The 16,324-nt window shown below is 39.7% G+C and overlaps 1 protein-coding gene across 6 annotated transcripts in view; it reads left to right on the top strand.

Annotated features, from left to right (window-relative positions):
* Positions 1–16,324, top strand: part of Pi3K21B (phosphatidylinositol 3-kinase regulatory subunit alpha) — a 450,906-nt gene that overhangs the window by 359,641 nt on the left and 74,941 nt on the right. For all 6 annotated transcript variants that reach the window (XM_067130825.1, XM_067130827.1, XM_067130828.1 and 3 more), the window contains one exon: positions 14,987–15,034. In XM_067130825.1, the coding sequence (XP_066986926.1) occupies positions 14,987–15,034 (48 nt within the window). The remainder of the gene's footprint in view (positions 1–14,986; positions 15,035–16,324) is intronic.

The raw sequence follows: 16,324 nt of genomic DNA on the forward strand, positions 1-16,324 counted from the left end.
GTTCTCTATTCTTATCCAACCAAACATCACAGTTATTCTGGCATAGATCTCAGACGTTAATAGACTATGGCTGAGTAATGCGATTCTTGCCAATAGATCCGATAAATTCGGTGAAGCTGTAATGATTTGATCTTGCCTGCAAACATCAATCGGTGTAAATTCTAATGGTGCACAAAGGAAATTATCATCGCTTTACGAGGGAAAATACATCTCAGACAAGTTGAATACAAGTCAACGACTTGTTGGTTGTCATGACTAGTGGTTTGTAAACTTATTTTCATATTTCTTCAGTCTGCTAAGTAAAGGACTAGAAGTCGAAAGGCCTTGTAGTACTCCAATGTTTCCCTTTCTCTTGTGGCTTTTGTCTTTATTTATATATTCATCACGTTCCATATTTTCGTGATTCGTTTATATATATATATATATATATATATATATATATATATATATATATATATATATATATATATATATATTTATATTTATATTTATATATGTGTATATATATATATATATATATATATATATATATATATATATATATATATATATATATATATATATATATATATTGTATTGGATGCTTTTATATGAAACTTTCTGCAAAACCATTTAACCATTTCCTTTTAGTGTTCCATTAAATTTCCTTACGGCTTCAGTAACCTAGATGTTGCGACGCCAGTTTTAACGACCATTAATCGATCAATCAATCATTGTCAGAATACATATACGAAAAGAGTCACTATCCAAACAACCACCTTATTCGTAAGGCTTAAACAGTCTTGTGGGATGTGTATATGGACCCTGGGTTTTCCACCGCTGACAAACAGCTTTCCCGTTCGAATGATTTTGGATAAGTCAGGCGAAAGAGTCGTGTCCTTTTCTCTATTCCTTTGTATTTGCCCCGCTGAGGAGAGAGAGAGAGAGAGAGAGAGAGAGAGAGAGAGAGAGAGCCTCGCCCGATGATTAAAGGGTGTTTTCATATTTGTAGGAGGACTTTCGGACCCGCGTTTATGAAAGGTCGGGGGCTTTTGAAGTCCATTTTTGTATGGACGCATCCAGTAGGGTGGATTTATAGGCGAGTTTGCTGTTTATTTTTGAATGATCCCAGTTTTTATTATTATTCATTCTTCTTTGAAAGGATGAAGAGACATTTGAAAAGCTTTGCCAAGCGATTTGCTCCGAGGCTCATAAAATAGAGAAATGATTCATAAAGGAATAGAACAGTTTAGTCCTTTAACGTCTCCGTCGAAAAATATGGAATTTTTTTTTTTTTGCGTTTCGTATTGACACAGGTTTAAATTTTGTAAAAGAAAAGAATGAGAAAAACGACTAAGCAAAAGACTAGGATTTTGTTGAAGGAATTTTTTTTCCTGATTTGCTTTCATGTCGGGATTATCAAGCAAGCTCTGGAACAGAAATATTTCCGCGCTTGAAAATGCTGGAGGGTATTCATCCTACCTGTCAAGCTCAGTATTGTAACAAGGCCGGATGTGCGAGAAGTTTTGACGGATTTTCCAGCCATTTCTGAAATGAAATACGATAGTCAGAGGTCACCGTTGAAGGACGTTAGGCTATTTATTTCTAAGTTTACATTTTTTTGTTTTTTTTTTATTTTGAAAAGTAAACAGTTTAATGCAAAATTATCACCTTTCCCCATTACATCTCCCATTAGGCTGGAGTCCCGTGGAAAACATTTGTAAAATCCAAACACTTTCCCCTATCTGCGGTCTTTAATCTTTTCGTTGAGGCTAGGGCCAGGTAGTGCATTCAGTTGCCCGTGCCGTCGGTCTTTGCTTTGAGAAAGAGATATGGTCATGTGAAACATTATCATAATGTGATGTCAGGCATTGACATGCATTTGTTTCTGGACGAAATCTGTTACATCCCAGAAAGTTTGATATAGATACATGACTTCGGAAAAGCAGATACCGATTACACTCGTCCGTTCTATTTCCTAGTAGATGGCAGATGGCAAATCGCGTTCAGAATTTCATTGTGTGGCAATTTTATCTTGCTCATGACAGACGTGATTCAACGTCGAAGAGTGGAAGGTAAAATGCACGATGGCCTTCCATGCAAGCGTCATGATTCCACGCGGGGACAGATATCCCCGCCGTCTGTGATATGACAGTCGCAATACAGTTACACTTACAGAAGTGACTGTATTGTCACCTCGTGCACGAACTCCTTGCGAGGCCCAAGGCTGCTGGCTTCGCGGGTGATGGTGCCTCCCTGTCCTAAGTGTAGAGCAGATTGAGTGCAACCAGCTGTTCTTTGATTGATGGCTCGAGGGAGGGTTTAGGATTTGCTTAGGATTCGGTTAGATGGGAGGGCGGAGAGCGGATGAGAGCGAATTGGGATTAAAGGAGAAAGTGAGAAAGAATTATGTTACAAATAGCTACTTGCCATTTTCTGTGGATACTGGAAGGTCTTTTAACAAGACGGTTTCCAGCGACTCTGGTGCGGTTGTCGCTAAAAGAAGGCATACCTAAGTTTAACCAGACCACTGAGCTGATTACCATCTCTCCTAGGCCTGGCCCGAAGGATTGGACTTATTTTACGTGGCTAAGAACCAATTGGTTACCTAGCAACGGGACCTACAGCTTATTGTGGAATTCGAACCACATTATAGCGAGAAATGAATTTCTATCACCAGAAATAAATTCCTCTAATTCTTCATTAGCCGGCCGGAGACTCGAACTCGGGCCTAGCGAGTGCTAGCCGACAACTCTACCGACTCGCCCAACGAGGAACTGAAATTCCCTTGCCATGCATTTCGGAATGCCCGATCGTTTTCAAATCAGTGACCGGTGCTTCACGTGTCCGTCCACGAGAGACGGTGGAACTGGGGGATCTTCGCGCTCGTACGCAGATGTTGCGCCTGCACGAAGATCTGGGAATAATATAATCCCAAGGTGACTTTAGTGTAGGTTAGGTAGGTAGCCTCAGGGTATCTGTGGTGCATGATTCCCTTATTCGTAATCTTTTCTCTTGGTACATATCGCGTGTAGGAAGAACCACCAGACGGTATTGGCTCTCTAGGTTTTTTTTTCCTTTATGTCATATTTTATGGGGCAAGGACGTACATCACTGGTCAGAAATATAAAGTTTAGCTCAGGAGTCATGAAAGAGTAGAGGTAACATTTTCTCTCTCTCTCTCTCTCTCTCTCTCTCTCTCTCTCTCACTCACACTCTCTCTCTCTCACCAAAAAAAGAACAAAATGGTTAATACAGTTGATGTGCAGTAGCTGTGAAAGAATAGAAGTTACACACTCTCTCTCTCTCTCTCTCTCTCTCTCTCTCTCTCTCTCTCTCTCTGAAAAAAGAGAGTAATAAAATCATTAATTACAGTCGATGTGCATAATAATTCAGAGTCGATGTTCAAAACTTGAACGTTAGTAGTCAGGGTTGAACCCCACAGGCTAAGTATTTTATAATTCCTGTTTGTTAGAGTGCTCAGGTGTACAGAATAGTTATTGTTCCAGATGACTCTCTCTCTCTCTCTCTCTCTCTCTCTCTCTCTCTCTCTCTCTCTCTCTCTCTAATGTGTCCTGGGTCTTCTCTCTCTCTCTCTCTCTCTCTCTCTCTCTCTCTCTCTCTCTCTCTCTCTCTCTCTCTCTCTCTCTCTCTCTCTCACACCTAGTTCGTAACATCCCACGCTTTTGAAACGAATTTCGACCACGCAAGATTTCTCTCTCTCTCTCTCTCTCTCTCTCTCTCTCTCTCTCTCTCTCTCTCTCTCTCTCTCTCTCTCTCTCTAATTCGTAACATCCCACGTTCATGAAGTGAATTTCGACTACACAAGATTTTGCTCTCTCTCTCTCTCTCTCTCTCTCTCTCTCTCTCTCTCTCTCTCTCTCTCTCTCTCTCTCTCTTAATTCTTAACATCCCACGTTCATCTTTTGACTCTTTTGCTCTCTCTCTCTCTCTCTCTCTCTCTCTCTCTCTCTCTCTCTCTCTCTCTCTCTCTCTCCTAGTTCGTCGTAACATCCCACGCTTTTGAAACGAATTTGGACTAAGCAAGATCTTGCTCAGCGCATACGAGGATGTTTTATTCCAGTAATAGTGGGGTATTGCCAATATTGATCTTGCCAAATGAGATTCGGAAATTATAGGGGATATGTGATGGAAAGTCACCCAGACTTTTTGTTCGGGGCACTCCGCATCTATTTCGATATTCACTTTTATTTTGTGGATAAAAAAAGTATCGCCCATTTATCTCATTGCTTATTGTGTCTATTTGGCAGTTTCCCCTAATAAACAGGACATTTAGATTGCTACTTGCTGATGGGAAGATTTTTCTTTTCAGTAAAGGTTCCATGAATATTTTGTATACGTGTCCTTGAAGATATATCAACCTAGGGTTTTTTTTTATAACTAAAACTGCTTAGGATGAGCGCGGTGGTTTGCATGTAAAAGATTCCACATTCCAAAGGTAAATTGTAAGAAGGAAAAGCATCAGTGTTATGCAAAAGAGGATGGCTGATTGTGTGTCCTGTAGGTTTAACAAAAGAATAAAGTCATTAAATGTTACATTACGTTTATAAACGAGCTCACACGGGTATTTTATATAATAAAATAAATAATTATTGTAGGGAGACAAGAGGAAGAATAATAATATTCCCCCAAAACAAACATTTTAATGAGGGGCTATAATTCTAGAGTCAGATGCCACGCTTCTCGTCCAAAGTTTACTTTTAATATTTGTTTATCTTTGTACCCGTTCTTCGTATAAGTGGAAGCTTGCGTGGCAGTTTAATTCGCAAATTCATGTATTATCCCTTCTACTCTTCGTGTCCGTGCATGGTAAATAATTAATGATAATGACAGGAACCGGAAAGTTAGATTTCATTTGCTTTTATGAAATTTATGCTGTCAGGCCAAGCACTGGGGCACTTCCGCCCATTCAGGCCTTGAGACAGTGAAATGAGGGAGCCAGTTGGAGTGGCTGGACAGCAAGATAATGAAATCCAGAAAATATAAATGAAGTACAAGGATCTAAAGGTGGAAATGGGAGAAACCCTACGGTTGCATTAGGAAGTAATAGTTTGAGAGGTTGGACAGTATGATTGCGGAAAGGAATTGGGAATGGAGGCAAAGTAAAAATGCTGAAGATTGGGTGCAGCAAGGGGTCGAAGAGGCGCTTCAAACGTCCTTTAGTAATGCCTAGAGTGCACCACGTGAGGTGCACTGACGCACCACCTTCCGTAGGGGACATTTTGGCTTTTTTCAATACTTGGAGTTGCCCGTTATTATAGTCAGTGTTGTTAATGGTTAGTGAGACCGTATGTGAGGTGGGTTAGATATGTTTGAACTTTTCTTCTCTCTCTCTCTCTGTCCTTGGCGGAGGTTGGTGGGGGAGGGGGGGCGGTCGCTGGGATGCAGAATAGATAAATGATGTCGGTTGCTTGTCCAGCATCCTCTTGATAAAGTAACTAAGTAGATAAATAAATAAATAAAGTCACATTTTGCCAATTCCACAGCTGGATGACTGGCCATGTGCTACACAGCTGAAGCTAAGCTGTTAGGTACGTGTAGTTTACAGGTTATCTAATTCGATTTTGATGGCCTTTTCTGGGATGACGCCACGTTAATCCGGCAGTAAATCGATCTGTGAACGAGGTGGTTAAGTCACTGCCTGGGCGTAAGTGATGTCTGGCCTGGCCATGTCTTGATAAGAAACGTTAATATGTTTTAATGGCTGTGATACGACATTTTAATTTTAATTTTTTTTAAAGATTTTTGAAGTAATGTACCTAGCCGGTTTCTTATTTCGAAACGTTAAAATTCATTCAGATTTTAACACTAACGTGAACATTCATTCATGATGTGTTCACTCTTACTGTTTCTGTTTATTCGGTATGATCTTAATTCATTTTGATAAATGGAATATGATAGTGTTACGAGACAGGTAATTTAAATGTGTTTTGCAAATCCTGCTTCTTCATTCATTTGGTTGTTGCCAGGGCGTTAATTCATTATCAAATGAATAACTTACATCCCCACAAGGAACCCTTGAGTTTAGACGTAAAATAGTAGCAGGTTTTTGTAAGGTATTCAGAATAGCCAGTCACGTCAGTACAGAAAGGATGGCATAGTTACTATCGTGGTCGCGGTCCTCCTGGGACAACTGCATAATTTTGGGCACCCAGGTAGGGCCATTGCCAAATTTGTCTGTGGGTGACCTTGAATTAACCTTGTCATCACAGTGACAGTGGGGTTTCAGGCAAGAGCGAGGAACAGGAAGGTGTTCAGTCGTTGATGTGGACTTCATTCCAGCTGGTTTCATTTTCCAGTGTCCTTTTGGGGGCTGGAAACTGACTCTAGGATATCTTCAAATTGGAAGTTGATGTTCAGGGTAAAACAGTTTTTAATGATGGATAGAGATCTTTTAGGGTAAAACAGTTTTTAATGATGGATAGAGATCTTTTAAAAAGACTTTTAAAGCAGTAATGAGAACAAATGAATTAGGACTATGAAAAAGGCTTAACTAGAACGTCCATCAGTGTTGGAATGATTTATCGAAACATAATACTGTACAAATTTGCATCGCACTTCATTTCCGGCATTTGTGTTGATGAACGTGCAAGCTAGCAATCTCTCTCTCTCTCTCTCTCTCTCTCTCTCTCTCTCTCTCTCTCTCTCTCTCTCTCTCTCTCTCTCTCTGCACGAAAATGTTGTCTTGCAAAAATGTTACATTTTGGCGAAGCTTTTTCGAAAGGGAGAAGTTACTAGCACTCGCTTGCTGGAAGTTTCTTGGAAGTGGTGGTGCAGGAAAGAAGTTGAACATATGTAGTTTAAAAAGTATCAGTTCTCTCTCTCTCTCTCTCTCTCTCTCTCTCTCTCTCTCTCTCTCTCTCTCTCTCTCTCTCTCTCTCTCTCTCTCCAGCTGAAGAACCTGCTTTGGAATTGCGAACCGACCAACTAGAGGAATAGTAGGAGTAGGTTACCTTGAAAATCTAGCAGTGATTTATGCACCTGGTGTTAGTCGCCTGGTGTGGATAGGAAGTGCGTCTGCAGGGGGGTTAAATGAAGAACATATCTGAGAGTGATCAGTTTTTAGTCGAATTGTGTACCATTTAGCGTGATTAAAAGCGAAAAGGCCTCGGCCAAGTAATCTTTACCTCAGATGATGGAGACCATTATTGTAGGTACTTGTGTGTGCGTTTATTATTATTATTATTATTATTATTATTATTATTATTATTATTATTATTATTATTATTATGGCCCATTAAAGGGGCCATTGACCTTTGACAGTTGATGTACGACATTTTGAGTTCTCGATTTTATTGATTTATTTATTTTTTGTGTGTAATTATTTAATTATTTATTTATTGCGATTCTGTGAGAAGTCCTGCAGAAGGAAAATGAACTTGGAATAAATCCATTTTACCTCAACGGTAGGAACATGAGCGGGTACAATGAGAGAGAGAGAGAGAGGGAGAGAATTAAATGTATAAGAATATTAGCTTCCGAGAGATATAGATAGAAATAGCAATGAGAAAACATACCAAATTAAAAACATAATTCATGAAAGTTGAGAGAGAGAGAGAGAGAGAGAGAGAGAGAGAGAGAGAGAGAGAGAGAGAGAATTAAATCTATAAGAATATTAGCTTCCGAGAGATATAGATAAAAATTGCAATGAGAAAACATACCAAATTAAATATATAATTCATGAAAGTTGAGAGAGAGAGAGAGAGAGAGAGAGAGAGAGAGAGAGAGAGAGAGAGAGAGAGAGAGAGAGAGAGAGAGAGAGAGAGAATTAAATGTATATAATTCCAAATTAAATATATAATTCATGAAAGTTGAAAGTTGAGAGATAATTTAAAATATATAATTCAAGAAAGTTGAATAATTTAAATATATAATTGAAAACTGAGAGAGAGAGAGAGAGAGAGAATCATGAAATATACAATTGAAAATGAGTTCCCAAGAGACATAGATAAAAACGACACTGAGAAAACAGACCAAACATTACGAACAATCGCAGCATCAGAAAGTTAATTCATTCGGAGAGGATGTTCTTATCACTTGCTAGATTACGTGAGAAGTGAAGATTCGCGACTTATGAAACCGAGTGGTACTCTGATTCAGTAAGCACAGGCGTGATAAGTGGTCCGGTTTCTTAATCAGGGCGAAGGTTGGAAATCCTTTGCAGTATTATGTAAATTATGTCGACCTTTCCTTGGGTTATACCCACTAAGGTAGTTTTATTTTACACTCTGTTTTCAAAGTGTTATGAATTTATTGCCGTATATTAATATGATTCTTGTCCAGTTTCACTTAGTTTCATATATATATATATATATATATATATATATATATATATATATATATATATATATATATATATATAGTTAAAATATATATTAGTTAAAAAGTTAAAGTCCTCTTGGGCCTCTGTAGTCTCATAGGGCAGGCGCTGATCTCCTGTTTCTTAGGCCGACAGCCAGTGGGACAGGTCCCAATGCATATGACACTATATATACACACATATATATATATATATATATATATATATATATATATATATATATATATATATATATATATATATTACACATCACCACTGGTGGAAAAATGAAATACTGGCTGTAGGTTCTGACCTGTTTCAACTTTTATTTCCAATTGACGTCAATGGCTTGGAAATAAAGCTGAAACCGGTCAGGACCTACATCCAGTCTTTCACTTTTTAACCTCTGGTGGTGATGTGTGATAAATGGATTATGTGTTAAAGTGATTATAATCATATATAGTGTATGTTTGTATATGTGTGTATGTATGTATGTATGTACGTATGTATATTGAAATTTTGATGACCATGCAAGACGAAAATGCATAGCTTTGTCCCCTATGAAATTAGGTAACGAATTAAATCACGAGGAATACTTCTTTTGAATGACATGACCGACGCCAAGTTTTGACTGACGTGAAATGACGGTTATCTGTCACGGCCTGTCATGTCACCCCAAGCGCCGTCTTGAAATGACTTGGCACTCCTGAAGGAGCTTCCCTTGGGTCCGTTTTCCCTGAGATTTCCTTGCGAAGTTGGGTGCTTTCTCTGCTTGATTAAGTCGCAGGCATTCCTATGATTGATTGTTTAAAACTGAGGAGAATTTGCTCGACCTCGTCCCCAGAGAGAGAGAGAGAGAGAATTTTTTACAAAAGGGTTCACAGCTTGAGGGTTCGTCCACACTGCAGTAAAACATGTTATAAACACAGCTCGGAAACCTGTCGCGCACATGTCACATACTAGTTCAATACAAGTCATCGACATGTCTTCAACTTGTTTGTGACATGTATGCGATAAGTCGCCGACGTGTGTTTGTAACATGTTTTACTGCAGTGTGGGTGCACCCTCATGTTGTAAACCCTTTCATGAAAGAGGAAAAAATTTCTCTCTCTCTCTCTCTCTCTCTCTCTCTCTCTCTCTCTCTCTCTCTCTCTCAGCAGGGATGAGTTCGAGAAAATTCTGGTTGAATACAAGTCCTCGACTTGTTGGTGGTCCTAACCCGTCCCTTCATACGATCATCGTTTTCCATTTACAGTCCTTGACGCGTTTTCAACCTGTTTGTGATATGTATGCGACGAGTTGCCGACTTGGATAGCAAGCGATTCTCAACTGAACGGAGAATGCATCAAGGTCTGTATCAACATTTAGATCTTGATTGTATGTTGATAGTCGTGAGTCATTGTTCTCTTTTGGAAGCCAGTCTTCGTATGATTACCACGAGGCATATTTTATTTTACATCTTGCCTTCTCAGTCGTAAAATATGCTTGAATAATCTTTAAGTCTTTTAAATATCTCATGTTCGAAAGTCGGGAATAGGATTTTGCAGAGCGTGTCATAAATAACTTGTAACCTTTAGTCTTGACGATCGCAAAAATCATTTAACCTTAAGAATGTAGATTTAGCTCCGAGTTCTCGTAAGAGGAGACTTATCGTTGTTGGAGTGTTACCAGAAACGTCAGGTCTTACAGCCGTAATTATCTCATGTAACTTATTAGTAACCGCTCCCACTTGATCGTATTACATTTGCTTAATTGTCTCTTTGCCTTTATGCAACTCATGTCTTTACTTTGTGTATTGTTTTGCTACTTCTTTCCGTTTTGGAAGAGAATTTTTAGTTGCAACCTGGAGATGTGGGAAGGCGAGAAATTTGAGATGCCTTGCAGACAACTTTCCGAAATTTTCCCGTAGTCTTCGACATTAAAGCAGAGAAAGTCAAGTTGAATAACATTCCGTAAAGAGCGTGATAATGGGAAGGAACGTTCTCGCCGTTTGGAATCACGAAAGAAAGCAGGAAAGCTGGGTTTTGATGCGGTTTCTGTTCGCCATTAGAAGATATACCTTCACCTGCCGTATCTAGAATTATTCTGCAGATGATTCATAAGTATCAGTGAATTTTATAAGTTGCATTGATTAAGTATTTTCCTTAACATAATATAAACGATGCGGAAGGCAGGAATTATACGGTAGTTGTGAAGAAAACAGATTAAGATCGCTCCTTAGAAGGTGCATTGTGATGGTATAATATCATGAGCTCTGATTGGATAACTGCCTGAAATAGCGGCGTTAAGTAATTGACCAGTGACTAACCATTATTATTACCTCACCCGCACTTGTTCCTCCCCCCCCCGCCTCCTCTCCCTCACCCCTCCCCCACCAGCAGATGTGAACAAGTCGTAACAGGAAGCAAGACTTGCCTCGCAGTCGGAAGGAAGAGGATTTTTCTGAGGCATTGTGAATCGTCTACTCCAGCCATGTCTTAGTGTCATCCCCTTTGTCGAATATTTTGTTTGTTTGTTGATTTGAGACGTTGAGTAATATGTCCGCAGGTAAGTTGGAGCTTCCTTCATTAAAAATAGGTATTAGTTTATTAGTCCATTGTTCGACAGGAGCGAATCGGTCTCTTTAATTGATATCTTAAGATGTATGAAGTTATGATCTCATGTATGTCTGGAATGCTGATTTTTCTCAGTCGTCTCTGTTCGAAAGACATTGTGCTGACTTACTTTATACACGTAATAAGTCGTGTACATGACGGCCTCTGCATTGGTGACTTACTTTATACACGTAATAAGTCGTGTACATGACTGCCTCTGCATTGAATACACGTAATAAGTCGTGTACATGACGGCCTCTGCATTGGTGACTTACTTTATACACGTAATAAGTCGTGTACATGACGGCCTCTGCATTGGTGACTTACTTTATACACGTAATAAGTCGTGTACATGACTGCCTCTGCATTGAAAGCTGGGGAAATCTAGAATCGAGACATATTAATAGAGACAGCACTGGCGTCAAGGCTAGGTTAGTTTAGACCGATTCCTGGCATTTGCCTCGCTGTTCCAGCGATATGCTTTAATATTTGAAAGTATTTCCAGCCAACATATTTTCATGATTGCCTTAGAGCCTCCATTCAGGTTTTACCATTTATTGCAGGTATATTCGTTGGAGCCTCTGCCTTAAACTTATTATCATCAAGTTGTTCGGTTCTCCCGAAACCTTTTGAAATTTTGCTGTTTCCTTATCTCTGGCTTATCTCTGCGGGTAGGGACACACTTACGCACACACACACATTGATATATTTATAAGTATATACATACATACATGTATGTACATCATATATATATATATATATATATATATATATATATATATATATATATATATATATATATATTTTCTCTGTCGTAAGTAGGTGGCTGTAGATAATGGGTCGTTGAAGTGGTTGAAATCGACCCCGCTGCGGTCAGCGAAACAATCCGGGGGTCGATAAATTCCTGGGAGTCAGTTGATCAACTGGGGTCAAAAGCCGAGGCTCGAGTAAAACGTGTAAAAATGCGTAAGGCAGGACAGAGACCTTCTCTTACACATTTAAGACATATATATATATATGTATGTATATATACATACATACACAAGCACACAATATTTATTGTCATATATCCTCTTTGCATAAGCTGAATGGTGATAATATACTAACATCAATTTATCAATATGGAGTCGCCAGATAGTTTACTGTTGTAATATGTTCTTGAATTATATATTATATTACATTATAAATATTCGACAAATGTCTTGTTCTTCGTTGTGGTCTGCTGTTAAACAAAGAATAGTTTTTAACATTAATTCACATCCTGTATAATTATGGGATCGGTACCACGGTGTCGATGGTGAAAAACGTCTGTGTTCCCTTGCTCGTAAAGGCATTAACCCGGTCGTTTGTGAGAGGGTTATGTACTGGGCACAGAAATGCTCACGCCATGCCCTTTGTCCGTACGTATAACTAATCGGGATTATTTGAGGCTAACTGCCCAGTCCAGAAATTGGTTAATCCCACTGCAACATGGAATAATTTTTTAAATTGTACAATAATTGTTCGTAATGGACTCTAGAGACTTCCTTAATCCCTTCCAAACTTTGGCATTCTATCCTTGATTTTGTTTTCCCCTGTGTTACTTGACCCTTAACCTTGTATTAAAGAGTGTGTTTTATTTGACCAGTAACCTTGTATTGTGAAATATTCAAGTTATAGAAAAGAGGTCTTTGTGTCAAATTGTGTTTCCCCGTTTGTACGACACGTCTGCCTGCAAATCCGGCACAAACTCCCTGGCCCTAATCTCAGCGGCAGCGACAGCGCCGCCATTTTGTATTCACCCGGGTCTCCTTTTGCTTAGATGCTTAGATTAACGCATTTAATTGGCCCCGGGCCTTCCTAAAAGGAAGAGATAGACATCCATTGAACCATGTGTCCCAGTCAGTGGGCTAATGAGGGCCATTTGTTGGACCCAAAGCTCCCCCTTGAGTGAGAATGATGTCGCGCTCGCTTTGTTTACATCGCACTGCTCGCCGCCCCCTCTCCCCCGAGATGGACCTCCTATAACCAATCCCCTACCCACCCATACGTTTCTCAAGGACTACAAGGAGTACCTCCCCCCCTTTTTTTTTTAAGCTACTCTGCCTTCCGTGCTTCGCTGTCTGTTAGAATTGTTTACAAATAAGTCGAATATTAAATGAATAAGTAGAAGATAGCTTTTCAAATAGGTAGAAGATAGCTTTTAAAATAGGTAGAAGATAGCTTTTAAAGTAAATTGGAGAGGAATCAGAAGAGAATTTCTTTTAGCTGTTGGCTAGCTGAGAGCTGGACATTCGTTTGTGTAACCTGTTACGTAGTCTCTCTCTCTCTCTCTCTCTCTCTCTCTCTCTCTCTCTCTCTCTCTCTCTCTCTCTCTCTCCAGACTGTAGTGATGCCCACTTAAATGTGTTCACTTCTTGTATATGCTGTCGTATCATCAGGTTCTAATTTTGAATCGTTATTGCGTTATTCTCGTTTTGTTGCTGTTTGCCTTCATTCGTATATTTTTACATTTTTTTTAGTGATGAAAGTTGGTATTTTATCCCCCCAGTTTTTCCGGAGCTCCACATATTTAAGAGGTGTTAAAGGGAGCTCTTGTATAATATGTTGACACTTATGTGAGGAGTCACGTGTCTCCATAGTTGCTTTGAACAGCGAACCAAGTTCGAAAGAAGCTTGTCTCACGTGGAGACTACTATGACAGTCGCCTGTCTAGAAGCTGGAGTTACATCAGCTGTTCTTAAGTGGTAAACTTCCTGTCGTGCTGCTAGCACTAACCTTTTGCCCCGATAAGTACAGGAAATCAAAATTGTAAGAAGACATGTGTACATTCATTCTGAGAAAAAAAAGAAGATAATAACAGAATTAAAAGCCGTTACATTTCTCAAGGTCAGTCGTGGCTCTTTGTGTTGATACTGGCATCGCCATCCCCTTAATATAAAGAAGTATCTCAAGGACGAGAGAGAGAGAGAGAGAGTAACGATGTGCTATGAGAAGCCTTCCTTGATCCACTCGGTCTGCGAAAGTTTGGTCTCGGATTGTCGATTTTTTTTTTCCCCCTTGAAATGTGGCGAATAACTCCTGCCGGTCGTTGAGTGCTTGCTTGCAGCTTCCCGCCTCCATCTGTCCTTGGAATTCTTTTCATGCTTATGCTTTCACTGATTTATGGAGCATTTCCAGAGTTAGGGAGATTTTTTTCTTTTTAATTTGGTAGTCTGTTGCTGGTTTTGTTGCGCAAGAAGGCTGCCAACTCAAGTAGACTCTGGTGTTAATTTTGACAGGGTGGGGTACATTTCAAGTATACTTTTGAGATAAGGATTAAGATTAATTTCTCTCTCTCTCTCTCTCTCTCTCTCTCTCTCTCTCTCTCTCTCTCTCTCTCTCTCTCTCTCTCTCTCTCTCTCTCTCTCGTTGCGTGACGCGCTGATATTGTGAGTCTTTTGTGTTCATGGGGTTCATTCCCGATTCAACATTTCAGGTATGATTTTGACAGTGACTGCTGTGTCGCTTTATCTCTGAAGCCACCCATCTGACATAATTACCAAGAATAGCAGCATGTTTGATAATTGTAATGAAACCTAAATTAACCTTCGTAACCAGGTGAGATTACCTGGGAATTTTTATTAAGTAGCTAAAACACGTGTACTAGATGCAGGCATTTATCACATTCCGTCTGATAAGTATGTGACCAGAGAGAGAGAGAGAGAGAGAGAGAGCGCGTCGATATGTATGAGCCTGTTATTTTCATTTAAACATTTTACATGTTTCTGTAATGTTTTTAGAGGAAGCAGACCTGAATTTTTTGTTTTGATATCTTGGAGGACTGGGTTAGTGCAGGGGAGGAGGGGGGGAGAGACTTTTCCTGGTAGGCCAAAATGAGAACCCACGTGTTGACTAAATAACTGGGAGGGCGCCAAGTTGGCATCGCTAATCGATTTCATTTCAAATCGGTATCTTTTCCTTTCTACACACACGCACACACACACACACTCCAAGAAGGTATGTGTTGATGACGTAACGTGGTTACTCTACTTTCAGTCGCATGATTGACAGTTCATCGTCCAGATGTCTCTGTAATCTCTGTAATGATTTCATTTTTTCCTTTTCGTTTCAGGTCGTGACTACATTTGGGGGAGCGGACCCGTTGGCAAGCAGTGCGAAGGTGAGGACGAAAAATCATGACATTCTTTCTTCCTGTTCTTTTTATAATAGTTTAACTTTCAATTCATTTTCCCTCGTAAATTTTGCCCCTGTGTCTACTGACGTTAGGGTCGATTATAGTTCGAGTCTGGTCCCGCGAAAATCAATTCTTTTTATTGTTTTTAATTCTTTTTCCATGTGCCATAAATGAACGCAGATGTAAGATAAGGCAAAAGGACCAAAATACCTTTTGTTTTGGGCTTAATAGAATTTTTGTGGGTGATTATTATTGTTAGGTATTTGGTGTAGCTTCTTGTGAAAGAGTGGACCATTTTATTTTTGTTGATATAAGAATAATGTTTTCTAGAGTCACAAATTAATTTTTCGTCGTTTATTGTTGATTAAAGAATGAATTTCATATCCAGTTCTAATCGCTTTATTAGTTCGGTATGTATTAAGAATGGATTAATTGAATAAGAGTCTTTAATTATCGTTATTTTTAAAGAATTATTTCTTCAAATGGTGGTTTTGTTTACTGAATTTCTGCCAGGTTAGGAACACATTCCCCCATTAGTTTTGATCGTCAAATATCTCAAGGCAACACCATACCAAGCCCAACCTTGTAGCGTTCAGATTCGACCGTTTAGCATTTTAGCTTCCTTTCTCGGGTTCCCTTCAGGCCTGGGCAAGAACGAGAGGGCCTTGGGCCGCCCGAACCAGCGAAATTCCGAATAAAACCGGTTATCACCGTGGCCAACTCGGCAGCAGTAGACTGCGAGGAGGACAATTCGCCAATTGGTTGTCCCCTCTCACCTCAAGTTTGCGGGATTTCCCGATCGTGAAGGGGGTTTTCTGTCCCCAGATCTGAACTTGGTAGGGAAGGTTTGTATCTCTCCCTTCACGTAGATGAAAGACCTTCACCAAGGCTTCATTAAACTCCTTTCGAAATGACGAGAATAGTCTCTGGAATGATCCCATTCCGGTGTTACCCTCATTGCGGTGCACTGTAGGCATTGCCTAGGGTTCTTTGCAACGTCCCTTTGTCCCCTGGCTGCAACCCCTTTTAGTCCTTTTACTGTACCTCCGTTCATATTCTCTTTCTTCCATCTTCCTTTCTACCCCTCTCCTAACAGTTGATTCATAATGCAGCTGGGAGGTTTTCCTCCTGTTACGCCTTTCAACCTTTTTAATGCCAATTTCCGTTTCAGCCCTGTGTAACCTCATTGGTCCCAGCGCTTGGCCTTTGGCCTAAATTCTGTATACTACTACTACGACTACTACATTCGGTGTTATTGTCCGTTTCTTCTGCAAG

The sequence above is a fragment of the Macrobrachium rosenbergii genome, chromosome 29, assembly GCF_040412425.1.
Source record: "Macrobrachium rosenbergii isolate ZJJX-2024 chromosome 29, ASM4041242v1, whole genome shotgun sequence".
In the NCBI taxonomy this organism is placed as follows: Eukaryota; Metazoa; Arthropoda; class Malacostraca; order Decapoda; family Palaemonidae; genus Macrobrachium; species Macrobrachium rosenbergii.